The sequence below is a fragment of the Parus major genome, chromosome 4, assembly GCF_001522545.3.
Source record: "Parus major isolate Abel chromosome 4, Parus_major1.1, whole genome shotgun sequence".
In the NCBI taxonomy this organism is placed as follows: domain Eukaryota; kingdom Metazoa; phylum Chordata; class Aves; order Passeriformes; family Paridae; genus Parus; species Parus major.
Window position 1 is genome coordinate 22,344,178 of NC_031771.1, and position 26,914 is coordinate 22,371,091.

Below are 26,914 nucleotides of genomic sequence, written 5' to 3' on the forward strand. Positions count from 1 at the left end.
TTCCATATTGAAGTTTAAACAGAATGGGCAAGGAGCTTCACTTCGTTGATATTTAAGAAATTAATATTTATTTGTCTTAAAAATGTTTTTTTTAGCTTTTGAGGTTTTAATGTTGTGGTTGATGTATAGAATATCCCTTCTTTGTCTCAGCTTATGAATAAACAGTAGTTGAGTAATAAAATTTCTGGCCAACTGAAATTACCTACAGCCCTACAGCTCTAGTGACAATTCTTGTGTAAATGTCATTAAGGGTACACTGCTCAGAAGGCTGCTGCTGCTGTTGTTTCAACAGCACTTTCAAGTAGAAACATAGCTCTTAAGCCCATTTAATCTAATTCTCAACTGTTACTCATCAGTATAAACACAACATGCCTGAAAGCATTCATATTAAAAATGGCTTGAGTGCTTTGTTGCCCCAAATTTTGCACAGCAACAAAGTATCCCTTTGTGGTAAAGATGCTCAGTTTGTAGTATGCATTTGGACTATAATGTCTATCTCAATTCTGTGTTTTCTAGGCTAAATATTCAGTCTTTGCAGAAATGCATGCAAATACATTGCATTTTTGTTGTTGTCCTGACTCAATATAATTGAGTGTAAGCCTTTAAACTGACAGTTGCCTTTTCCTCTTTACATGCTTGTGCCAATACAGACTCTAAAGGTGTCTTCGCAGACGAATTTTCTCTCTCGAGCATGGTGGTATCCAATATTTTATTTCTTCGAGAAGAATGTGCAAGGCTCTGTTCCTTGCAGTTTTTCCTGGCCAATATCTTGGCCTCCCAGCTGCTTCAAATCTTCATGCAAAAAGTATTCACGGGTTCAGAAGACAGGAGAGGACAATGAAAAATCTACCTGAAGAAAAGAAGGAAAGCATCTGCTCTGTTTTTTCCATTTTTGGTCTGGTTTTTTTTTTGGTTTTTTTTTTTTTTTACCAAACCATTAATGCTGTAACCAAAGTTCTTAAGAAGACTGTAACTGAAGAAGTGGACCAAGTTTCTGTGCAATTGATGGAAAGACAATTGTAGATATGTATTTCATTTCAGAGGTTTTCCTCTCATCAGGCTGTACAGACCTATTCTACTCTTCAGTGCTAATGAAATACACCACTGATGGGATTTTTTTATTAAAGAAAAAATGGAGCAGGACTTTGCTTTATTAACGAGATAGAGGTGCCAAAGACCACAGTAACACTTCCATTACTATCACTCATCCACAGAAGCACCCAAAAGTCTCATCTTCAGAGCTCTGGAGTGCGTAAGGGCAAAAACATGCTAAAATGTAAAGGCACGATATTGGTGTACTGAGGTTTATAAAAAAATAACACAATTGTGGGAAGTGGTTTGTTGCATTATTCTTGCTAATGAAGGTAAGGCCTTTGTGTGACTGGTACAGCTGAAAGCAAGTCTGACTTTTTTTACACACTGTGGGTATGAATATCTTATGACCCTAAAATACTACTTACCACCATTAACTCCCATGTATTCTACTATATACCAATTTTTACATTTTTATTAGTAATTTTATATTTAAACAGTTGTGCTACCTGATGAAATTGTGAATTAGAAAAAGCTGCTAACATCAAAGCTCAAGGAGCCTAAAATTTTGTTTTTAGTAAGGGGACACAGTTTCAACATCTAAATTTTGAATTGCAGCTGGCCTCATGTATATAGCTATACAGTGCCTGGCAGTGTATATAGATGCATATATACACAAAAGCACACATCTTAAACTATTTACTGGAAGAATGATCATAGAGTTCTTGATGCAGGCAAAAGTTGTACAGTTCTCACCTGCTTGAGGAATGCAAGGCCAGGTCCAAAATGGGGCTATGTTTAAAATAAACATTTTAATTTTAGTAGCAATCTTATGCTGAAGCTATGTAGCAGGTTTGCTTGGGAGCCATAGTTCTCCATTGAATCTCTCTTTTTTTCTTTTACCTCTTGACACATGTTTTTGTGACTTACTTAAAAAAAAAAAACAACCAAACAAAAAAGTGCTAAGGTGAAATATCTACAACAGCAGCATTTCTTCAATTGCAATCTAAAATAATTTCATATTAAATGACACTGTGGTAGAACTTAAATGTAGATTCCCTTTTTTTCCAAGGGTTTCAGTCCAACTAAAATGGCTATTTAAACAAGTTGGCTGATAATGGGGAAAATTACCATGAGGTGAACATTTAACAAAACCACAGATTAACAGCTACCTGTTTCTTGTTGGTTTATGTTGTTTTGTATTGTTGTAAAGGCAAAGTAGAAAATTAGCACACCATGTTTAGCCTTTTATATTCTGTATTCATTTCTGCAGTTAACTCAATATTCAGATCTTCGCTAAAACCTAATGAAAATACAAAACTGCATTAAGTGTTGAGGTGGTACTAATATAAATGAAATGCTGCATATTTTAAGAATGTCTTGAACTGAGTGACAAGTGTGAACACAATTTAATAGTGACAACTTATTTTTAAAAAGTCCAGTTAAAGTTGTAAAATTAAATACAGAGTATTCAAATATAAGAATTTTCAGTTAAGGGGATCATTGCTCTGAGTTGTACATGAGACTATTTTTGAAGTGCATTTCAAATATTTTTGTGCATTATCAAAATACAATAAAAAGTGTTCCTTTCAATACATTTTTGGAAAAACTTAGTTATAAAAGAAATTCTGATGTTTGGTTTTGTTATTTCAAATGAGCTCAGTAGACTCTGATAATGTGCCCTTGAAGTTGTGTGTGTATGGACAGATCTGTGCTTTCATTTGCTTGCTTCTAGCAGACCATGAAGCGCTAAAAAGCCAGTATCAAAAAACTTTTGAATCTTTTTTCTCTGTCTTCTATCTTTTATCCCTATCATTCCAACACCAGTCAGATCTCCCAAGATACCTGTTATATCAGTACTTCTTCATAGATAATTTTTTCAGCTAAAATCTAAGCTTTGTGATACCTTAAATATGGTCATGTTAATCCACTTGTAGTAATACTATCTTTTAGGAGTTATGAATGGATTTCATTAGTGGTCACCGTGCCTTGGAAATAGCATGATGAAAAGCATTACCTCAGGAGCTTAAGCAGTGTTTTTCATCTGGTGGCTGCAAAATAAACACTTTGATAGTCTAGATATATCTAATTGTCTGCATAACCACCACCACGCCTCGGTGGGATTTCTGTAATAGATCTGCAAAGCAAGCTTTCTTCATGCAGGACAAGGTGTTTGGGGTTTTTTACTTGTTTTTGCTTCTGAAAGAAAAAAATGTGAAAATTTATAAAATAGAGCCAAGTAAAGACTGCTTTTGTTGGCCTGTGTGAGCTTTCATTTTACTGCTGAATTTGATAGAGACTTCTATTGTAATACAGAAGGAAAGTCTAAGTAGCAGCTCTAGCTCAAAATACTTGATTCCTGTTCTGGCTCAGTCTTCCCTTAAGTGCTTAATATTTATCCATTGTATGAAAGCTCTCAAAGAGGTATGTGTGTGTTTGTTTAATTAGCAGAAAACCCCAATTCTCTACGCAGAATAGCTTTTAATTGCTTTTAAAAACTTGGATGGTAAAACTGTATTTGATGACTCTTTAGACCTATATGTAAGGTGATAAAATGGGGTAAGTAATGGTATATTCTAGTTCTTACTGCTCTATTGTAGTTTATCCAATACAAACCACAACTGCTACATAAAAATTACTAATTCTAACATCTTGGTGATCATTGCACACAAACAGCATGAGGCTTAAAGTATAGTTTCATCCTATGAGGCAAGAGATTGTAGGCCTGAGCAAAGTCCAGGTTTCTCCTTTTTACCTACTGCAATCAAGTGATCCTATGTTATTTAGTCAGTATGTGCCCAATACTTTCCAGTGTGTCACTAATTATTTTTTCCTAGTTACAGTAATATTTCTCAGATGTCACATGAGCTGCCCTTTTACTGTGTCTATAACATGCTCCTCTCGACTGAAGAGCGTTTACATGTTGAACTAACAGACACTTAATGAAAAAAACCACTACATTTGTACACCTGACCTATCAGTATGACTTAAATGTTGATGGGCTTTCTTAAAATGCCGAATGTAAATTTAAATCTGGATTTAAAACGCTACCTTGAGCATTTAAAGAAATGTGCTAAGCGGTCATGCTACACATGCTTAGTTCTAATGCCAGAAATTGTTAATGTCTGCTTGAAAGCGCTGTAAATGGGCTCCTTTTTCGGTAGGTGCTTAGCACTCCCTCGTGGACATGAATGGTACTAACTGTTAGTCATCCTTCACTGCTGCTTTCTTGGAAAGATCGCCACAGGTGGCGTAATAGCAAAAATAGCTGTGCTAAACATTGCGATGAACCCTTGTACTGGATTTGCTGCCCTCCTTAAAATAATCAGTTGGGAGAGAAGGAAACTACAAAAAAATTTATGTTAAAATACACTGCCATCATATAATAGAGAAATAAAGCTCAGCAACAGAGACAGAACTGGGAAGTCTTTAAAAGACATGAGAGACCATTCTCTTTATTGGATTATTGCAGATCCACTTATCAGGGTCTTAAATCAGAATCTGTTCAATCTCTGGCTTTCTCCTATCAGTAGTATGTGGCTAGACAGTTTATCCTAAGTTATTTGGTACTAACCCAAATTCTTTTTCTCATTTCATTAGATGGGATTTACTGTTCTAGAGACAGATCCATTAACTTCAGGGCAAGGTGAAGCCTTTCCATTAACTTTAAATGAACTTTCCCATAGCTATTTGTTGGTTTTTATATTTGTTTGTGGGATTTTTTTTCTTTGTTAGTGGGGTTTTTATTTTTTGTGGGGTTTTTTGTTTTGTTTTTGTTTGGGTTTTTTTTTTAATCCATAAACCTTGGATCTTAAAGATGGGGTAATTTTGAAAATGGGTCCAAGCTGCCAGATGGACTGAAACCATTTTGCCTTACTGGTAGATCTAATAGTTGTGAAGCTCCATTGTTATCTTGATGTTTTTACAATATATGTGTTTTAGACTTACTTAGAACTCTTATATGGGCATACAAAATTAGTGATGCTCTAAGATTGAACACTTCTGTATTGAAGTGTTCTGTTCCAGGCATTGTAAAATCAATGTCTTAAATTCAGTTACTGAGAATAGGGATCTTAAAAGTAAATACTCCTATTAGGCTTCATTCAAATGTTGGCTGTTTAAGTGCACATGAGAAAAATATCCTAGTATGCCATTAAAGTAACTTTGCTTGTAAGTAAGCCTTCATGTGCCACTTTTAAAGCTTCTTAGAATCCAGGCAGAAGTGCTGTGAAACAGAATAGAGACATGGGCATTTGTTGTAGTATTTGTAAGGAAAAGGAAGGAGGATGAAAATGCTGAAGTAGATGGTGATGATATATTGCTTTTTGCATGAAATTTAGCTAAAACTACACCTAACTTCTAAGAAGTGTAGATTTAAATTGTGTAATAGTTCTGCAAAAAAAAACTCAGACCTATAAGGAAGCAGCAGTATTAAGCACATCATTCTATGGTACAGCTGTGTATCTGTGCTGGCTCTCATCTGTAAGTTAAACTACAAGAACAAAACCTAACTCAGTGAGAGATGCTTGGAGATTAAAGTACTTAAATATTATTAGCAGTTTTTTATAAGTTGTTCCTACAAGCTGCCACTAACAGTTTCTAAAACAAGAACAAAGTACTGCAATGCTTAAACTATACTGAAGCTTTTTTTCTAGTTGGCTTCAGTTTCCATGGATTTAACCATATGATTAAATCTTATTAACCTAGAAAGCAGCATATGAGAATGTCAGGCTAGATACAAGTAGCTCATGTATTGCAGGGAAACTTTCCAGTTCTGAACTCATCTTTCCTAACTAAACACTCAATGCCTGAATGATCTTTAACCATGAAGGAGCAATACCGTGCAGTCTCTAATGTGTATATGAAATACTAGTGTTGAGGATTCCTTCTTTCTGCTGTAAACCAGTGATGAAAAACCCACAAAAGTTTGACTTGTTTTCAGTGAAAAATTTTTAATTTTAAGGACTTGGAGTTGAGCAAATAGCTAGCTAGTTTTCTGTGGCTCTTGGCTGTGTACTAACCTTTTAAGATGCAAGCTAGGGAGGAGGAGAGGGCAGACCACTTCTTACTAGGTGGAACAGTATGTGACTTTTTGAATTATAATTGTGTTGTCTGCATGTTACATGCAGTCTTATTTGTACTACAGTTGACAAAAGATGTTGTATTATGCTATTATAGTTAGTGTTTGAACTTTTTCAAATGATTCTGTAGTGGCTGATTCTGTAGTTCCAGTTCTGCTGGATGAAAAGTGAGTGTTTTTGTCCTTTACTTGCAGTCTATATAGTTAAACAAAACTGAATTTAGTTCTGGTAAATGTCAATGGAAAAATTGCAGATCCCTTGGAATACAGTACCTAAGGTGTTTTAAGGTATCTGTGCATGGGTTTCTTCTAGGAAAAAATACTCTTTTTTCAAGCTGTGCCTAAATAATAATGTCAGCTCTTGCATTTTCTCTCAGCATATGGTCTTTAGGGGGTTAGCATTGGGGACATTGCAAAGAATTACTACAGAATAATCTCCTTTGTGCCAACTGAGATCAATTTTCAGAAAGTATCTTTGCTGAAATATGTTTGAAGATGACTTTTGGGGATCTTTTTGTTTGTTTTTTAATTGAGAGGAAAAGTGCTCAGAAATGAGTCTGAAATAAAAGCATCTCAAGCAGTTGGGGCCAGGCACCATGCAGGCACATGGGTGTGGAAAGAGGTTTCTCTGGCATAAGCAATATTGGATTCAGTACACAGTGGCTTGCCTTGGAAGGCAAACCAGGTTGTACTTGTACAGTAGAGATGGCTGTGAGCCATTTTTACCTATCCTTTTGAGCTTCTTTCAGACTGACAGTGCGGTACTAAAGGTGGCAGTAGCTAAAAAATGAAGGTCACTTGAATTCAAAATTATAAATGGGGCTGAAAAGGCATATCTCTGTAAAACCAGTCATCAGAGAGCTGCATTCCAACTCAGTGGAGAATACAGTTGGGTGTTACTTCAGCTGTGTGAGTTGCTTTCTAAATGTGCTGTTTGCTTTCTAATTTTTTTATTCATTAAAGATGGCAGGTGGGTTGAGAATACCAAGAGGAAATTTATCTCCCTGCTTACTTTTACCTCTACCATTGAAGTGTTTGTGTATGAATCTTCAACAATATTACTGAACTCCAACCCTCTTACATTTTGAGTAACTTAGCAGTGCTTTGTGGCTTCTGTAAAAACTAGGCTTGCATTCTACTTCTTTTCAGTTTGTTGCCACTCAAAATGCTGCTTATGCTGAAGCCTGTGCTGCTTTAGACTGCTGTCTAACTACATCTGATTCTACTAATTGTCTTTTCTAAATGGCTCAATACAGAAGAGTAAGATTTACATTTGAGAAAGCCTCATAATTAAGCCTAAAGGCATTCTTGTCAGACAAATCTTTGCACAATTAGTACTTGAAAATAATTTCAGGTCTCTAAACCTAACATGCTAGGGCATACTTATTTTGCCTCAGGAACCAATTCTTGCATCTTAAATGTTCAGCACATTTGTTTGTGTTTATTTTTGTGAATCAGAGAGATGTGTGAGATGTGCAAAAGGTTCTTCTAGCTTTTGAGGTCAGGGTTATACTTTCAGGAACCCGAAAGTAAAAGCAGCAATATTTTGGTGACTGTGGTTCTCATGCTTTCCATGTGACTTTGAAAACACTCAAGACTTCCCTAAAAACAGTGCAGGACCTCACTTTGTCTGCAACATGGTTTCATCTTTGTCAGCTGACAGCTTTTCTTGCATGACTTCTCCTAGGTTGGATCCTGTGTATCCATAGTTCTGTATGTTAGTTGGAGCTGTATATCCAACCTTGGAAAAACTAAGCAAGAAAAAGACACTGGCTGCTGGGGAGCCCTACATGGTAATATAAGAATGCTGTAATGTGTGCTCTATAAGAAGCTAATAGATAAGATGGCATTGTTCTGTAGCTTTAGGGTCCAGTTTTGCAAGCACCACGCAGCAGACTACTGCAATAACAAATTGAGAAACCTTTGGTACTGTAGTTTCTACTGATCTTTGCAAACTGGGTGTCATTTTTGTATGAATTCTTCACAATTAGAGTAGGCTTTTACTTTGTAAAACTTTGAGGCTGACACTTTATAGCTGATACTTCGTTAGGTAACTGAGTGTTATGGTTTGCTGTATGTGTGCAAGAGATACTAGAGCTAGCGTTGTGATTTGTGCTGCAGTTTGTTCACTGTTAAACCCAAACCAAAACCAACTATTGCACTAGCTGTACTTTAAAAGAAGCAATAACAGGAGCATCTTGTAGCTTTTCTCTCCAGAGGTGCTGTCTGTCATGATCACTTCACTGTCAACTGTGAATTTGGTAAAAACATGCTTAAAGAAATTATCCTATGTGGTTTATTTGGCACATACAAGTTGACATTTTTTATGGTCAGCCTGTGTACTGATGAATACAGCTGGACTATTTACATAACCACCCACATCTTTAAAAATCAAAAATGTTATATCCATTTATGGTGCTAATGATCTCCAATATTATAAAGAGCTGGTATTCTCTTATTACACATGAACACTAAGGAAAGCTGTTGTGACACCTTTTCAATAAACAAAATTTCTCTACATTTTAAGCCTGTTCCAAATGCTTTTTTATATACATAAATCACTTTTCTATTTTTTTTATATAAAAACTACAAAAAAATTAGTATTTTAATGCAGGAAAATACTCAGCATGTATATTGTTCTAAATTACATGTCCAATTCTAAATTTTCTGTCCAATTTAAACATTTTAGGGTAGCTAGTCTTCTGAAACTCAGATTAAAATGAAGGAATTGTACTAGGTAGGATTAAGGGACAGACTAGTAGTTTAAAGAAAATCATTCTCTGGTTTCATCATCAGTGTTGAAGCCTTGGAGGCAGAGGTAGAGGATGTGAGATGGACAAAGGTGTATTAGGAGGACACTGACTATGCAATGTAGATACATATTTTGCTGAAACTTTAAAAAAACTCAACTTGTGATGGACATGACCATGTAACTACCTAAAGAATAGAGGTAAAACAACGTAATTATCAAAGCAGTTCACAGTAGGACATTATAATAACAGGTGAAAGAACCTTAAACTAGATTGTTTAGATTGTGAAACAACAGTAATTTTCTAGCTTTGTTTAAAAGCTTCACAAGCAACTTTTTCTGAAGATGAAAAACTATCTTGTGCCTTCTGTTGCAGAAGCTATTGTTGCCTTACCCCACCCCCGCCTTTGGTTGTGATTTTATTGTATATCATGGACAGTGCACTTCCAGATGTTTCAGAGAGGCATTTTTGGGCAGCAGTACCTACACTTTCTATCCACAGAGAATACAGAGCCTTTGATTCTTATTAAAGGCCCCTTACTTGGGAGCTTACACTTGTGAAAGTACATGCCTGTGACAGGTGTGTCAATCCTGTTGTAGTCAGCTCTTAAATGAGCATGATGCCCTTAATTCATCTGGACACGTGACTGTGCGGAGCGGGTGACGTGTCCAGGTGCACTGGTGGCACTGCAGCACACTCCTCTGCTCTGAAGTGGTTGTACCCTAAGTTGCTGTCCTTCATATAGTAAATTCTCTTAAATCATTTCCACCTAGTACTTCAAGTAAATGGTCTTCTCTAAGATCTGTGTGATAGAACTTCAGTGTCAGTGTGAAGAATATTCCATGTTTAGAGTAACTTAATTTGAAGCAGAAACAAGCCCACCATCTAGGATGGAACCAGGGCTAGGTGGGGATTTTGTTGTGTGAAGGTAGATAGTCTAATAACAGTAGTCTGGATTGTCTTCCTACTTGTCTCAGTGCCTGCTTTAATAGTAGGACACTCGGAAAAGCCAAAGATTGAACAAAGTCACCCATAATAGTCAGAAGCCACATTGAAATAGAACTTTCCTATCTTAATTACTAGATGCTTCAGAGAAAATGGACTATATTTTTTTTTAATTTACAAAAAAGGTGCAATACTTCCAGAAATGTTAGGAGGCAAATGACTGCATGTTTCAGTACCCTGCAAAAACAAAATTTCTGTGAGCATGTGACACGCATTTGACCAAAAGTGGGTTTTTTTAGCTTTAGCTGCTGTGTTACAGAAACATGTTTCAGTGCACTAGTGTAACTCAGAACTTTCAAATATTTTCAGTGTGCTTTTGATGAGGAGAGTGTTTTTTATGAATAAAGTGCCTGTGGAAATAAAAATACAAAAGTTGCCTGCAAGCTCAAATAAACCATATAAAACCACAACCCGTAGTTGAAGAGAATGGCTGTTAAGTTAGAAGCTGCAGAGAACAGCTGGTCAACAGTCCTAAGTGTTGATAAGATTCAAAGATTGAGAGAATATGTTGCTTTTGAGAGTTTACTGTGTTTATTAAACTTCCAATGCTTCTGCTTGGGCCTTAATGCTGTAACTTGGTTATCTATCAAAGGAAAAATTATTTCCTTTGAACAATTTTACTTTTAATGCTTGCTTTCATAATAGTCTTTACTCTGATGGGGATTTTTGTTTGCTTGTTACGTAGAGCTATTTTTGACCTGTTAAAAGTAGAGTCACCAAATGCTTTGATTCTTCAGTTAGGGGCAGAAGAGTTTGAAGAAAGGTTCTTCCTTAAGTGCAGAATTAAAGGGGGTGTGGTTTTTATTACACTGATAGAACTGAAGAGAGGATTTTAATGGCAAGTTCTATAGTGCTAAAACTTATACATGTACTTACCTGGAGTATGCAGAATATTATTAAAATACTTGGATATGTTTTGCCTTTAATTTCATGCTTTAAAAAGAGGCTATTTGGTTCTAATTTAAATTGGATAAAAATCTGATTTTAATGTTGCAAAAACTATTATTTTAACTTGAAATATCCACTTATGTACTAGTCTGTTAGACCCAAAATAAAATTTTGAAATTAATCTCATTTTTGTCAAAACTAATGTGCAATTTAATCTCTGGACGCCCTAGAATTGGCCATATGCCACTGAAACCAATCTTTCAACTGCATACATAGGCATTATTTTTTTTTATCTAGTTTAGCTTCTTGACTAGACTGAGAAGGAAGTGAGGCTCGATTACTGTTGTACAAAGAAAATAGGCAAAAACTGTAATGTGTTTCAGCTGTGCTGAATACCTTAGCTTCTTATTTTCCCACTACAGAACCTAAACTTTCCTGGAGACTCAGATTTAAAAATAAATCTTTAGTTCAGGTAAATTTTCACCTGTTTTTACATGTTTTTTCTAGTAGATGCATTTTATTGGTATACATTGTAATTAGCCACTGAATTTCTGCCAAATATAGATGAAATAAAAACTGAATTCTGTTTTGCCAGTATAAATCTGTTCTTAGTTTTTCTCTTTTGTTTAATCCATTGCTGGTAAAATGTCCACTTGTTGTTTATATTAAAGAGACAGTTGCCTTAATTGCTCAGAGGAAAACTGACCTTGACCATTTAAAGCTTTATGTATTTCTGAAATTGCTGTAACTTCTGTATAATTGCAATAAAACCTTTTTAATACAGTTCAGCCACTATTTTTATGAGCAGCTTGTCACTATCTCTACTAAATGTACAACTGTTTAAAAAAATAATTTAACAACACCCTTTTTAATGGATAAGCACCCTTTATTCTGTGCATTTTTTATTTTGGGGGGATCACTTTAAAGAAGGAGCACTGTGGGAAAAACATGAATACTTTTCTCTGGTAGTGAGGTGATATCAAGAGCACTTACAAAACCCACTGGTGCTGCAGCAAATTATTGGGAAGACCAGACAGTGGCATTTTTCAATGTCTAATAACCTCTCTGGGAGTTAATTTTTACATTGCTGATCAGCTGGGAAATGTGCACCAAAGTGTGTACTGGAGGGAGAGGGAAATTACCCTAAAAACCAGTTCTGGGTGGGTTTGGGGAATGGGGGTGTTTGTGTGTGTTTTGGGTTTTCGTGTGTGTTTGGGGATTTTTATTGCCATTTCTGTTTGAGGGAAGGAAGGAGAGCTCCACACCTTTTTCCTCTAAAATTTATGTGCCCCTCTTCAAAGCTTCTCTGTGCTGTTCTGTATTTTGCCAAAGAGGGAACCTAGAGCTGGGACATAGTTCCAGGTTCGTCCTTGGCTCTGGAAACAGCGGAAAAAGGATCGTCTCAATTTCCCTTCTCAACCGCTAAAAAAATAGACCTTTTTTGTAAGGAGCGCTTGAAAGCAAGTCCTGTGTGGGGTGGAGTCCTGTTGTTTTTACACGAGGAGGGCATGTGTGCTAATGTTTAATCCTTTATGAACTTGGGCTCTGTCACTCTTGTCGGGGCCCGGCCCCGCTCCCGCCCACAGGCCCGGCGGGACGGGGTCAGGGCTCCGCCGGCCTCGCCTCCCGCCCGCCCCCGCCATCTTAAACCGCTACGCGCCGGCAGCGAGGCCAGGCCGGCGGCGCCGCTGCCCGGGGAGATGGCGGGGCCGAGCGGGGAACCTTGGACGTGGCTGCTGCGGCCGCCCACGGCCACCGAGCTGCTGCTGGTGGCCCTGTGCTGGCTCGGCTGCTACTGGCTGCTGCGGCGGCGGCCGCTGGCGCTATCGGGGCTGCCGCCGGGCCCCGCTCCCTGGCCGCTCGTGGGTAACTTCGGCTTCGCCCTTCTGCCGCCTCCGCTGCTGCGCAGGTGGGCGGTGGATGTGAAGGGAGAGCGGCTCTCCCCTGCCTTCTCGCCCCACGTCTTCCTCACCGGCCTCACCAAGACGTACGGCAGCGTCTTCCGGCTCTTCGTGGGCAGCCGCCCATTAATCATCCTCAACACCTTCGGGGCGGTGCGGGAGGCGCTGGTGCAGAAGGCGGAGGTGTTCAGCGACCGGCCCTCCGTGCCCATCGTCCTCATGATCACCCACCACAAGGGTAAGCGCCCGGGGGCCCCCGCGTCCCGCTCGGGGCGCTGCCGCACGGCCCGTGACGGCCGGGGTGATGATGCTTAGGAGCGATACCGAGCGGGAGCTGCTCGGGACCGTGGCTGCTCTGCCGAAATTTATAAATAACTCCCACGAATTGCGGACTGAACGGTTTACTTGCTTTTTGCTCCCCGCCTGTGTCTCTCGCCCCGCTGCTGACAGTAAGCAGAGAGAAACTCGCCCTGCCTTGAGGTGCAGCATCCCTGGGAAGCTGGCAGTGCTGTGCCGAGCATCTTTGGGTGACCGAAATGCCTGGTCCCTTTAGCTCTGTGTACAGTAAAGGGACCTGAGGAGCTGCTGAGCAAGCTGGGGTGGTTTAGACTGGGGAAGAGGAGGCTCAGGGGAGACCTTATCTCTCTCTCCAGCTGCCTGAAAAGGGCTTATAGCCGGCGTCGGTCTCCTGGGTAATAAAGGAAAGGACAAGAGGAAATGGCCTCAAGTTGTGCCAGAGGAAGTTTAGGTTGGGCATTAGGAGGAATTTCTGCACGGAAAGGGTGGTTAGTAGAACGGACCGCACAGGGAGATGGTGGAATCACCGTCCCTGGAGGTGTTTATAGAAAGGCTGGATGTGGCACTCAGTGCCATGGTCACTTTGGTGTGTTCAGTCAAGGGTTAGAATCAATATCAGAGGTCTTTTCCACCCTCCTTGTTTCTGTAGCTGGCATTTGTGCAGGGGGTTAGGGCACAGCTGGTCTGTCACCAGGGGCTTTCTGATTTTGGCTTTGTGAGGGGAAGAAATTTTGAGTACTTGGCCAGTGGTAGGAAACTGAGCACTCCCCCAGTTCTTACCAAGGTAGCGGTGGCAGAGATCAGGCTTCTGTAGAGTCCCATGGCTGCACTGCCTGCCTGCAAGCTACTGTTGCTGAGATATTTGCAAATGTGTTGTTCTGCTTGTCAAAACCTACTGAGTATATCTGGGTTTGGTTATCTTCTTTTTTTAAGAGTCCAAAGGAGAGTTACTAGCTTTTGCAGGAAAAAGGCATGAAGAGTTTAAACACATGCTGACAATACTTCAGATGGAATTTCTTCATGTTTAGTTTTTAGGTCATTACTGATCTCAGTGTTTATGGAAATATACTTACCCTTTTTTGGTGTAGGAGGTGTACCCCAGAAGGCTTGTTAATGTGACAGCCTGTTGTGAAACTTACCTTTTCTTATTATTTTTTCCAAGGCTAGGGATATGTGTTTTTTGAGTGCATGAAACATTTATCTCTTTTTTTTTCTTTTTTTTTCTTTCATTCCCTATACCAGAATTGCACTGGTAAAAAAAAGAAGAAAATGAGGGACCAAGATCATATTTATTAAAATGCTATCATGTGCCATTGCTGAAATCAGTTTAAAGAATAAAAAAATAAATGATGAATTGTGTTGGTTTAATGATATTGTTCCAAGACAGATCCTACTGGCACGTTGTTATCACATGTGAGTATTTTTAGGTACAGTACTTCAGTGAGAACTGGAGGAGGAAAGGGGAAGTGGAGTTAGATAATTTTAGCAGTGCTGTAAAACGTCATGTTCAGGCTCATGGCAGATTTGTTTCTCCTTGAATGCTGTGAATTTCATATGTTTCTTGTTCTCTGTCAGGCTTTTTTGAATATGGTGAAGCAAAGAGTAGCTAGGGCAATTGGCAGCTTCTGCCAGTGGGTACTTCAGGAGAGTTGGAGGTACCAGGAGCCTGTTGTCCATAGCCAGACCATGCTGCAGCCAAGCCCAGGGACAGTGCCTGTCTGTGTTGTGCTGTGGCAGGGACATTGTGTTGCTCTAGGTTTGGTTTTATCTGGAAGGTGACCATAGCTGTGCTCAGGGATGAGGACTGCGGCGTCAGGACTGCCCAGTGGTCCATAAAACATCCCCAGCTGTTCCGCAGTGCTCATGTTAGCAGCACACTGAATTGCCACACATGTGGGAGCACTGTAGAGTGAAGCTCAGGGCTGGTGTGTTCTGACTGCACAGAGGGAGAAGTCAGTGAATATGGGTGGTGGGGCCACTGCCCCCCACAAGCTGGCTTTCCAACTCCAGTGGAAGTTACAGATGCTGTCCCTCTCTGGCTTGGGTTTAGTTGTGGCATGAGGAGATGACTGAGCCTCTGGGATGCTGCATTTATGCTAACAAGTGTTGCTTTTTTTGTGTCTGGTTCATGGGGGAGGTAGATGGGTTACAGCACTCACACTGGAGGCCTCTTAAGATTGGATTGGGAGATAATTTCAGGAGTTCATGGGTGTGATGTGGCTGCAGGTCAGGGCAGTGGCAGCTGTGTTAGTATGTACTAGGAAAGGAAACAATAAAGGCAGGATGATGGGCAACTTAAGATCTACCACTCACAATTTGAGTACTACTGCTCTGGGAGGTTTAGTGTCCATTTTGGGTTCCTGCATGTCCTTGGGTTCTTTGGGGTCCTTTGTTCAGTAAGTGAGCTATTGTGGTATGAACTTACAGAGCTGTTTTCTTGTAAGCTACATTTGCTGGTTTAGTTTTGTCTCTACGTTGAGTTGCCCTGCCAGGTATGGTATAGAAGAAAGAGGGGCTTATTTCAGCTATGTGGCTCTATTGCATGTAAGATGCAAATAAAATAATTGTGCCTGGGGGAGAGCAGATAGAAGTATCAGAAATGGCAAATACTACATTTTGGCAAGTCGATTAGCAAGTGAGGGTGTATTCTTCTTGGCTGGATAGAAAGTGCCATAAGAACTTAAGAGAGAAGGTAGTAGTCATTTCTTAATTCTTAATTAATCATCACATATGTCTGCAGAAAGAGAAATAGTAGACTGTTGAGAAACAAGGCATTTCTGAAGTCTAATTTTAGTATTTTAGTTTTTTGTATTCTATAGCTGCAAGAGATAGAAAAGTACATGGAGTCAGAGTGGTTGTCTGCCTTTATAGCCCTGCCTTGTGCATATCCACATGTGGACATCTGACAATACAGAAGTTGAATGTTATTAAATGTCATGAGTGCTGTGTTCCTGGTATTGTAGCAGCACTAGAGCTAGCAGTAAAAAATGGGGGGGATGGAGGAGAGTAATAAGCCTTCGCCAGAACTTCTTGTGAGGATTTGAATTTTTTTCATGTAAAAGTGGGGAATAAAATGAACTCTTGGGTTTTGTGAGTTTGTTGGTTGTATTGAAAGGATTTCATTATCAGCTTATAGAAATTAGACCTCTGTAGTGAGCATGAAGTCCTGGTTATTGCTGCTTCAGAATTTATTACTGTGTATCATTCAGGTTGTTTTTGTTGTTGTTATTTGTTTGGTTTTGCTTTAATTTGTTTGCAGGGGAGGTTGTTTTTGTTGTTTGGGGTCTTGGGGTTTTTTTTTTTTTTTTAGAGTAGAGATGTCTGTGCTGAGTAATTTGGCTTTTTAGGGTAGACAGATTTTCTTTAAAATCATCAAAGGACTATTCCATATTTGTAGTTTGGTAGGGATGCAGTTGAGAGTTTGCTTTTTTCTCTTACCTCTGTTGTTCTATCTTTATGCTCCTCATCTTCCTTAATCTGTCTCCTGTGTCATTCTTTCCCAAGTTACAAATCAGTTATTGGTATTCTGCAGCATTTTGGGGTTCAGGGGACATTGGAAAACACCCATGCCCTCTGCAGGACTGCTGGAGAGGCTCACTGGGTGTGGGGAGGTGTGTTGTTGGTGTTAGCTTTTTCTAGGCATGTATCTTTTACATTCAAGACAATAGGTCTGTTTTCTTTTATGAAAGTATTTGGATCCTAAAACTAATTTTCTTAACAATAAAAAAGGGATGAGACTGTGGATGCATAGCTTGTTTTGGAGATATTTATTGTGGGATAGAAAAAAGTGATAACTTGGTTTTCTTCCAAGAAGTCCATGTTTCGTTCACAACCCAGCCACAAACCCTGGAAACCAAAGTTGGTTCTTGGCCAAATTCAGCCCCAAATAGTCCTGTTTTTTCACTTAACCTACTTGAGGACACCAGTGCTAACAGGAAACAGTTGAGAGAGGAAATCTGGAAAGTTTTTGGTTCTGTTTTTCAAGGGCGAGGAAGTGGGCATTTGAATAGATTGTCTGAGAAATGTCTTCATGTAGAGAAGATGAAATTCAGCTGATTCTGAACTTGTCCTGACTCTTCCTAATGTTCTTGTTTAGGATGTTTGAAGCTAGGTCATTTGTTTGGATTCTCATAGGATTAAGAGCTAGGAACATCAACTTGTAATAGAAATGTAAGTAGTGTTAAGTGTTGAAACATGGTGCATCTTCTAGTACTTAGGTACTGTTTCTATTTTCTTATGGCCACTTCTCCTTTTAAATTCAACCTTAAGGTTTGCAGCTGACAGAAGAATTGATGATGCCTTTACAAAGTAACTTTTTGTTTTCAGGAAAGAAAAAAAAAGTGGTGTGAACTTGGTCACTTTTGATGACTAAACGTCCTCAGGTTAACCACGGAGTGCATTAGAAGTCACAGGTTGTGTATTTGTTACCCTGCGGTGCCTTTGGTGTGGTCTTTCAAATCAACTTAAGAGATGTTTCTGTTTGAAAGTGAGTAATAGGGTTTAATTTAAATGGTGTTTCATAATGACACAATCATGCAGAACAAGTGCCTAGGGGCATGAAAACTGTTGAGATGCAAATCAAGCAGGGTTTTGCCAAGTGTCTCTGAACTTGTCTTCACCTTCCCAGTTTTCTTGCACTGTGAGTATCCTGTATTTTTATTATAATTTAAAGATAAAGCTCGCTTGTAATAGGCACACTTGCAAAAAGTATTGAGAATTTTGTACAGCACAAAGGGGAAAAAATGCAAATCAGTTTGTGTTTTAATGTCTTCTGTTGTGCCTTGCTGAGAAGTTCATGTCTCAGGACACTGGGGAGAAAAGGCTGTATCTAACATATGGCCCAGATTAACTGTTCCTTCTTCTCCATCTATTTGTGTCTTGCAAAGTCTAATGAAACTAGTGATGTAGCTTGAATATTCATTTCAGTGATGAGGAACAGGAGGGACAGGATTTCCAAAAGCTATAATAAAGAACCTTGTGGTTTTCCTTTAGCTCCTGGACAGGTGTGTGGGAGAGACTTGCTGTGTATCATTTTCTTCTTTTTTGGCTCTTGGGTGGCAGGCATATTTAATTATTTCTAATTGAAAATTGGGCATTTTTGTTTCAGTCTCCCTTTTTCTTTCAGGTGTTATTTTTGCACCTTATGGCCCCGTCTGGAAGCAACAGAGGAAATTCTCTCTCTCAACACTGCGTCATTTTGGAGTAGGGAGACACAGCTTAGAGCCTAAAATCATTGAGGAGCTGAACTTTATAAAGGAGGAAATGCTGAAGCATGGAAAGGAGTCATTTAATCCCTTCCCAATCATTCGCAACGCAGTGTCCAATGTTATCTGTTCCATGGCCTTTGGCAAGCGCTTTAACTACGAAGATGATGAGTTCAAGACGATGCTGAAGAACATGGCCCGTGCCCTGGAGCTGAGCGTGAACAGCTACATGATCCTGGTCAACATCTGCCCTTGGCTCTACTACCTTCCCTTTGGGCCTTTCCGGGAACTGCGGCAAACTGAGCTAGACATTACTGCTTTCCTGAAGAGAATAATTGCCCAGCACAGGGATACACTGGATGCAGCAAATCCCAGGGACTTCATTGATATGTACTTCATCCACGCGGAAGAAGAGAAGAACAACAAGGAGAGCAGTTTTAATGACGATTACCTGTTTTTTATCATTGGTGATCTCTTCATCGCAGGCACAGATACTACTTCCAACACGTTGCTGTGGTGCCTGCTCTACATGTCTCTTTACCCTGAAGTACAAGGTAAGATTGTTTTTATTCTAGCTGATTTATTCCAGACTGTAAAGCTCCAGATGGATGCTCAGAAACAGAAGCCAGCAGCAACGGTGAAAAAATCATTTGGAGTGCCAGTGGTTTGTGTTGTATGTATGATTTGAAAGGCTGGTATGTAATCAGGCATTGTCTATCCTGCTGTTTGGTGATGATTTCTGGGTTAGTGCTATATATATAAAGTGCTAAATGGCCCTTTGGTCTGTGAATTTCTTCTGGTGTGGGACAACTTTATTTTTCCCAAGCGATTCCAGAGAACTCTAGCATGTTTGAAAAACTTGGGCAGTTGTGACATTCCAGGCATACAGTAGTGATATGAGATGTGTGAAGACCATAGTGCTAAGGTCTGCTTTTATGGCTCTCTGGGCAGGGAGGTTCTTGAGCCTGGGAACAGAGTCTGGGGAAGTGAAACACTACCAACTGTAGAGGAAGATCAAATCAGAGACAGCTTAAGCAAGCTGGACTTGCACAAATGCACAGCACCAGCTGTCAATGTCATTAGAGGGCCTCTCCTCATCAGTCTTGACTGCTCTTGGCAGTCAGGTGAGTTGCTGATGGTCAGGGGTAGGGGGAACAAAACCAGAGGCAGAACAATTTGGTCTTGTTGAGTGTTAGGGAAGGAGACTGAGGGGAAGCCTTATGCTCTAACAGCTATCTGATCAAAGGTTGCTAAGAAGATGGAGGTGTGCAGTGGAAGGAAAGGAAGCAGTGGAAACAACCTACAGCAATAAAATTCTGATCAGATGCTAGAAAAAGAAATTGCCCTGTGAACATGGCAAAGGAGTGACATGGATTGCCAGAGTTAACAGAATGTCTGGGTTTGGAATTTTTCAAAACTTAAGTGGGTCATGACCGGTAGTAGTCTCATCTACCCTGAGTTGGATCTGTTTGGAAAAATCTCTTTAAATAGGTCAGGATCATAGCTTATTGCACAAAGTCAACCAAACTGTTGACCAAAGATTGCAAAATAGGGCACCAGTTCAGTACATGAGAGAGAGAGTTCACTGGAGACAAATCTAAAGTAAACCTTTATTGCATAGGTTTATTCTTCTGTTTTTAATTTCATGTGTTATCACTGCTTGACTTGATATGCAATTACATGAATTAAATATATTCTTAATTACACAAATGGAATCTAGAAGAGTTTTGTGTTTGTTTTTTTAATCTCTTTTCCTTCTGCCTGGTACTGAATGTGTATATGCTAGTCAATTTTCACTTTACTGCTGATCTCTAACAGTTTTATTACCTCTCTCTGATTCCCCCTTATGCTGTGGCTCTTGTCAAGTAACCTAAATATGCTCAGTAGTCCAGACTGTATCTGGATTTTAGTATCTCATTCCTTATATCCTGATTGCCTTGGAGTTATGTATGGGCCTCTTCTTTTCCTATTATTCCTGGCAATAAGTTTCTCTTCAATGTATTTCCTCCCTAGAGAAAGTACCTGAATTGTGTATCTTTTAGAAGTAGCAAAAGTTACTTGCAGGCATGGAAAGGCAAACTGAGGGCTATCAGAGTACTTTTCTCCTTAGAAAATGGTTTTGCTTTTTACAGGGAAATAGAGAATGATGTGGATGGACAACATGGTGAAGCCATGGGGATTATTTGGTTTGTTCTGTTCCCTGACTTTGTTTTGGTCCTTGACTTCTGAAGATCTGTGATATTTTTAAATATGTGAAAAGTAGTGGAGCAGTTCAAATAACATGCTGTTGCAGAGACTGCTGAAATTTACATTTTGCAGCTGGTAATATGAGCAGCAGTTTGGCTGCTCTCTGTATAGTTCCTCATGTTTTTAGAATGAATAAATGAGTTGTTCACAATAAAGCATTAGTGTGATGTTTGGTATGAGACAGTCTCCTTAATTTGTAAATTTTTTTCTTTATATATTGAAAACTTTATGTGGTTAGATTACTGTGGACATGCATGCCTGGATATAGGGCTACGATATGTCCCTAGTAAAAGTAGCAAAGCCCCACAGAGAAGGCGCTGGAGAGCCCCGCCGTCAGCACATCTGCTGTACTTTTGGTGTTCTTTAATGTTCCTCATGCATGAGTTTTATTTTTCTGGGACAAACCCAGTAGGTGGCAGCAGCGGCTCGTTACACACAATTCAAGCAGCACTTTGGGATGCTGCTCGGGAAACTGGGACAGTTTTTTTGCTTTGAACTTTTTCTTGTATCGCTGCTAAGGAGAGAAAAGAGCAAAAAGTCCTTCTATAAGCATCCTGGTTGGAAAAGGCAAGCAGGACAACCACGAAGCATGCAGGATATAAAGGGTAAAAAATGAAAACTGGCTTTTATTATTTTTGAAAGTTGAAAAGTTTTAAAAGTTAGTTTTGAAGTCTCCTCTTTAAGGATTGTCTTTTGTTGTGTAGCCAGATTGCAAGTTACCTGCAAGAAAAGGCATGCCATCCTTTATGTATGTAGGTGAAGCAAATCCTGAATCTTAGAAACTTCTATGAAGAGAATTACTTGTATGCTGAGCCTTCAGTGAAATGAAAGGAGCAAACAACTTGATGTTTTTTGCTTCCCATGAATGAGAAAGTAGATAATATCATGACCTTTATTCTCTTTTTCTCTTTTTTTCAATTTTTTTTTTTCTTTGCAGAAGGGCTGTGTGGGAAAGGAGCATCTGCTGTTGCCTTTGGGGGAAATGGGAAATAGCTGAGTTTAGGTTCTGTGAATAGAAAGTCGGAAATGGCAAGAACGAGTTAAATGGCTTCAATGCTTGCAGTAACAGCTCCAGAATTCCTGCTCCAGAATGAAGTATCTAAAGCAGCTGCATGAAAAGCTTTCCCATTTTCATGCTCAGGCACACACTATACGCAGTTCTCTTACTGTTCAAGTTTTTAATTGCAGAGCAGAAGCTTGATGTTTTCGTCATTCAAATTACCGTATAATTAAACCCCTAAAGTAAGTTTATGGATATGTTTGGAGTAGCAACAGGAATTCTCCTGTACTTTTCCAGTACTGAAGTGCTAGCAATGTCTGTCATCTTTACTCTTTAGTAGCTTTACTCTTGACTGTTGTCAAGATTGTGCTTGGTCATTTTCTTCTTAGCTGAGTCTGTTCCTAAGGGTAATGTTGGCATACCTGTTTCAGCTAGGAATCACATCTTGAAGTGATTTTTGAGAAATCTGTGTAAACAGTGAAGCAAGCCCTGTCAGATAAAATTTAAATTATGTCTTCTCACATATTATGTCTTTTGACTTCTTTATTTCTCTTGCTCCCTTGTAACAGAGAAAGTTCATGCAGAAATCGATGCAGTTCTAGGACGTGATAAAGTTCCCTCTCTTGCTTACAAGGCTCAGATGCCCTTCACAGAGGCAACCATTATGGAAGTGCAGAGGATGACTGCGGTCGTTCCCCTTTCTATTCCTCGAATGGCCTCAGAAACAGCTGGTAAGCATTTCTAGAGACTTGTTACTACAGCTTTCCTCTGGGGCTGGAGATCTGATGGGACATCTAGTGATAATTTAGAAAGACCTCACTTACTCATTTTCAAAGACCTGTAAAACAAATATATAAAATGTCCTTTAAGGGAGCAGGAGGCCTTGACATAGTTCTCTATGTAAGCAGCATGTCTGGCCTGACATCCAGCAGTTTTTCTAATCTCAAGTGATTTCCTCTCTTTCTACAATTCCTCAATACAGCTTTTATTGACTAATGTGCTTAGTCAGAGTTGGCATCTGAGACTCCACCTTCATACCTGAAACAGCAGAGCTGGTCTTGGCATTCTGAAACAGAGGTCTGAAAACATCAGTTCAGAGTAATTGGTTTGCTAAAGGCTTATACCATAGACTTCCACAAGTACAGAAAACATTAAAAAATATCCGCTTCCAATTCATCTAAGTGTTTTTGTAAACATAGCAGAGCACTGGTCCAAGTCAGTGTGAGAGAGCAATACTTGGCTTTTAAACCTGTTATTGAACTGATCTGCCTTTTTAAATGTTCTGATTTGCAGGAGGGTGAGGTGCAACAAGCTGAAATGAGACTAGTCATTTCAAAATCCTCATGTCACAACAGTTCAAAATCCATCCTTTGACTGTGGTGGGGCTCTGTGACAGCACAGGAGCAGGAGGAAAGTGGGTTACAGCATTTCGGGTGCTGCAGAGTGCATTTCTGACAATTGCTGCTTCCTTCTCTTTGTAGAAGCTGTTGGTGTAGATTGGTGTCTTTCCAGCTGCTCAGGCTTATGGAATTCTGACTCAAGCAGGGTAGCTGAGATCACCTTTGCCTTCAGCTTTTGCTACATTTGCAGCCCACAGCTAGGGATTGATATAATTTTTTGTGACATTCTCTTGTTGTCTTTTTACTGGTGTTTTTCCCAGGTTTCCTTCTAGCAACTTACCACATCTCTGTCTCTGTTTTTGTTTAAAGTGCTTCAGGGATATACTATTCCTAAGGGTAGTGTGATTGTGCCCAACCTGTGGTCAGTACACAGAGATCCTAACATTTGGGAGAAGCCAGATGAATTTCAACCATCAAGATTTCTGGATGAAAATGGCCATCTAATAAAGAAAGAGTCATTCATTCCTTTTGGAATGGGTAAGATAATCCACATGGAGTCATTAGCTGGATGGGTGGGTGGTGGTGTTTCAAGTGTAGGGCCTTGAGGGAGAGAGATGTAAAAGCTGCACATAGGATCAATTATAGAAGTAGATTTATTGTCACAGCAAAATGCTGAAAAATGGTTTGGGTTCCTAAATAGGCAGTCACCAGACAGAAATTATGAATTGTCCTTTGATACTACTTTTGCTGTGGATGTAAATATTGATTATATGAACTCGTAGAGCTGAGCAAGGCTTAGACTCAAATACAGGAGGCCAAAACTTCAGAGTTCATAGCTTAGTAGTAGCTTGAGCCTTTTTTGGACTATGGTAGTGCAGGAATTACGTGTGTGCTAACAAATTAGTCAACTGTATAAAGCCAGTAATACCTCTCTTCTAACTGTTCTTTAGGTAAACGTGTGTGCATGGGAGAGCAGTTGGCAAAAATGGAGCTGTTCTTGATTTTTTCAAGTCTTATGCAAAGTTTTACCTTTATGTACCCTGAAAATGCTGCAAAACCGTCCATGGAGGGAAGGTTTGGTCTAACTTTAGCTCCATGTCCATTCAACATAATAGCTTTGAAGAAGTGATACAGTGTCAAAAAAAAGATTAAGTAAAGAAATACTGCACTTTTAAAATACAGCTTTTTTTTATTATTGTTATTTTCAGCTTATTTTGTTACTTCCTTTCCAGAAAAAAAAAAACAAACAACCCAATTGTGTAGGCTTTCCTAGTCAGTGAGAATGATCCATTTAGACTTCTGGAAAGAGATTTTTTTTTTGTCCGTTGTTGCATTCCACAAATGAACTGACAGCATAGTTTTTAATTTGATATTAAAACTTGGTGGGCTTAACCTTTGTCTATTACTGTCAGTTTGTCAAATGTTGATTATGGGAGAATGGTCCAAAACATTTGTTACTGTTCTTGCAAATAGTAATGGTAAAAAATCGTGAAAGCAGCACATAAACATTTCATTTACCAAAGGAGTGAAGCACATCATGTAATACTAGAAGTATTAATGAATGAGAGATTGTTAGCATTTTCTGTGAAAAAAAAAGATTGTAACTGAGCTTAAATAATGATGCATATTTTTTGTAAATTACCAAATGACATTACTTTTAACCTTGGAGGATTCTTTTTTGCAAGTAACTTATAGGTGTAGTAGATTTGATCCAAAAATCCCTGAGATTCAGGGCTCACTATAAAAGAGCAGGTACCAAGTCTTAAAAACCACAGTTTGAGGCCAAATGAATCCTTGAATATGCCATATTCTCAACATGAAATGAATCTGCAGCATCTGGATGCAGAATGTTTTCTCTCAGAATACAAACAAGAGCGGAATTCTCTAACAAGAAACATCAGATGCTTTTCTTTCTGGTGCCAAACATATTCAAGACATCTGTGCTGCCTCTTGGCATTCATTATTTCCCTCATGGCAGCAGTGGCTGCAGGCTGGAAGGGACCAGTGGCTGCTCACCGGGGAAAACACTACGTTTGTAGCCCTGAAGTCGAGGTTGGCACTCAGGTTTTTCATCCACAGGCAGTGTGGACAGTACTGCCACAACCTCTGGCTTTGGGAACTGTAGTCTTCAAATATGGCATCACTGCAGCAGTACAGGTGAAGGCCTTATACATTTACCATGCAACAGGAGGAAGCTGACAAACTTGAGGTTTGAATATAATGACTCTCTCTTTGTTATCTTTCATACAGGGTAAAAATATCTGTAGTTCATACAGTGTTAGTGTATCAGTATGCTGAATCTTAGTGCTGTTAACCACTGTCAAAGCAGCTGCCAAGGAAACCTCATGTTAGTTGTTTCAGATGTTTTCACGGTCTTGCCGTGTATTTCAAACATGGAAAGTGACCTTTGGGGAAGTATGCAACAACTAACCTTTAAATAGGTGTTCTTAAATCGCTTTGCACTTCTTTTGATCTATCAGAATTTCATATCACATTAAGTTCTTACATACTCCTCTAAAGATGTTTTTATCCCCCTCACTGGATATCTAGAGAATACCCAGAGCTCTCCTAATGTCAAGTTTACAAGACTGGAATGTGAATTTGAATGTAATTTAGAATTGGGTATTCCATAGCAGAAACAAAACCTAAATTGTAAAAGAAGAGATAACTTTTCAGTTTTAAATTCATGTCTGTTTTTGTCACTTTTAACCTTGAAATTGTAAAAGCCAGGTAGTGCCTAACGAAGACTGTAAGATAGTTATTTTGCATTTAAATTAAGGTTTTCTGTTACCTGTTTTGAATAACAGAGTGCCTTAATTTCTGAACTGTGTATTTGGTTGGTCAAGTATCCCACTGTTTGTGTGTGAACATTCAATTCTTAATTAGGTTAACTTTGAACTATACAGGCTTGTGGGTTTGGGGTTTTTTTGGTATGAAGTTTTTGAAAACTTAGTAGAATAAAAAGTTGAATTTGGTACCAGTGCCAGTGAATTTGCTCTAAAACCTGACAGTACTGGAGAATTAAGCACTTTATTTAATTTAATTTTTCATTTTCCAGTGTATAAATAGATTCTGTAGAACTGGGATTTTTGTCTGGAAATCCTAAAATTATGCTTGAGAAGCTAAAATTAAGTGCTGATATAATAAGATAAATATTAAGTGCTGATATAATAAGATAAATATTATCTTTCTGTTTAAATGCCTCTTTAATCAACATAATGATGTTGGTGTGCAACTGATCACTTTTACAAAATGCCTGTCCTTTTAATAAGTGAGGACACATTTGAAAAGCACTTTAGTATTTTTTTTACAGATTCCAAAGAAGATGCAATTCACACAATCCCCTGGTATGTGAAACTGTACATATTTGTGCTTGTTTTGCCTGCTGAGTTTAGTTTAAAATGTCACCTTTGAAAACTATCCTTTGAAAATAATCCTTCTATAAATACTACTTTGAGAATGTGTTTTTTGGTGATACCTGTAATCAAATGCTGCAATGTGTGACAAGCTAAAATTACTGATGAGAAGTTCCAATCACATCAAGGTGTGCTAGAATACAGGACGCTGTTGGAAATGACAGTAAAGACCTGCCTTTTGTACCTTCCAGGTGCACTGAAATTTTCACAGGATAGCATGAAAATAGCTAAACAATAGCATAAAAGCAACAAAATCTTTGTGGTTTTCAAAGTGTATTGCCATCTAAGGCAAACTGTAAGGAGTAGTAGCAGATTTCATTTGTGTTTGTAAATGTGTATCTTCCCCCTCTCTTTTTTTAGCAGAGGAAGCATCTCAAATGCCTTGTTGAAAAATGTATGTTCATATAAGTGGGTGTCTGTTTCTGAATGCTGAAAATATCTTTATTTCTAAAATTACTTTGCTTCATTGTGGTTTTTATTTTGAATAAAGTAATTCCCAAGGAAGTGTTTCACAGCTTTGCATAGTCATTTTAAATGAGTTCCGCTTACTGACTAAACTTGTGGTGTTTGGCATCTTACATCTTGCAGAAAAAATTTCTGAGTGAGAAAACGTCAAAAATTTGGATGATGAGTGAAGGAGGTGGGGAAACAAAGTGAAATTAGGAAAATAACTTTGCCAGGCATGTTATGACCAATGATAGAAAGAGTATGTTTTAAAAACACTGTTACTTAGAATAAAAGAAGAGGGAAGTGT

General features: G+C 38.9%; 2 protein-coding genes across 4 annotated transcripts in view; both read left to right on the plus strand.

The window, feature by feature from the left end:
- The window catches only part of SGMS2 (sphingomyelin synthase 2), a 54,089-nt gene extending 42,539 nt beyond the window's left edge, over positions 1-11,550 (plus strand). For all 3 annotated transcript variants that reach the window (XM_033513630.1, XM_015625553.3, XM_015625549.2), the window contains one exon: positions 651-11,550. In XM_033513630.1, the coding sequence (XP_033369521.1) occupies positions 651-854 (204 nt within the window). In that variant the 3' untranslated portion in view covers positions 855-11,550. The remainder of the gene's footprint in view (positions 1-650) is intronic.
- Positions 11,551-12,397: 847 nt separating this feature from the next.
- On the plus strand, positions 12,398-26,672 carry LOC107203267 (cytochrome P450 2U1). Its single transcript, XM_015625100.2, has 5 exons — positions 12,398-12,894; positions 18,079-18,711; positions 21,974-22,135; positions 23,114-23,281; positions 23,695-26,672. The coding sequence occupies exons 1-5, from the start codon at positions 12,456-12,458 to the stop codon at positions 23,871-23,873; spliced, it is 1,581 nt and encodes a 526-aa protein (XP_015480586.1). The 5' UTR covers positions 12,398-12,455; the 3' UTR covers positions 23,874-26,672.
- The last annotated feature ends 242 nt before the right edge of the window (positions 26,673-26,914 follow it).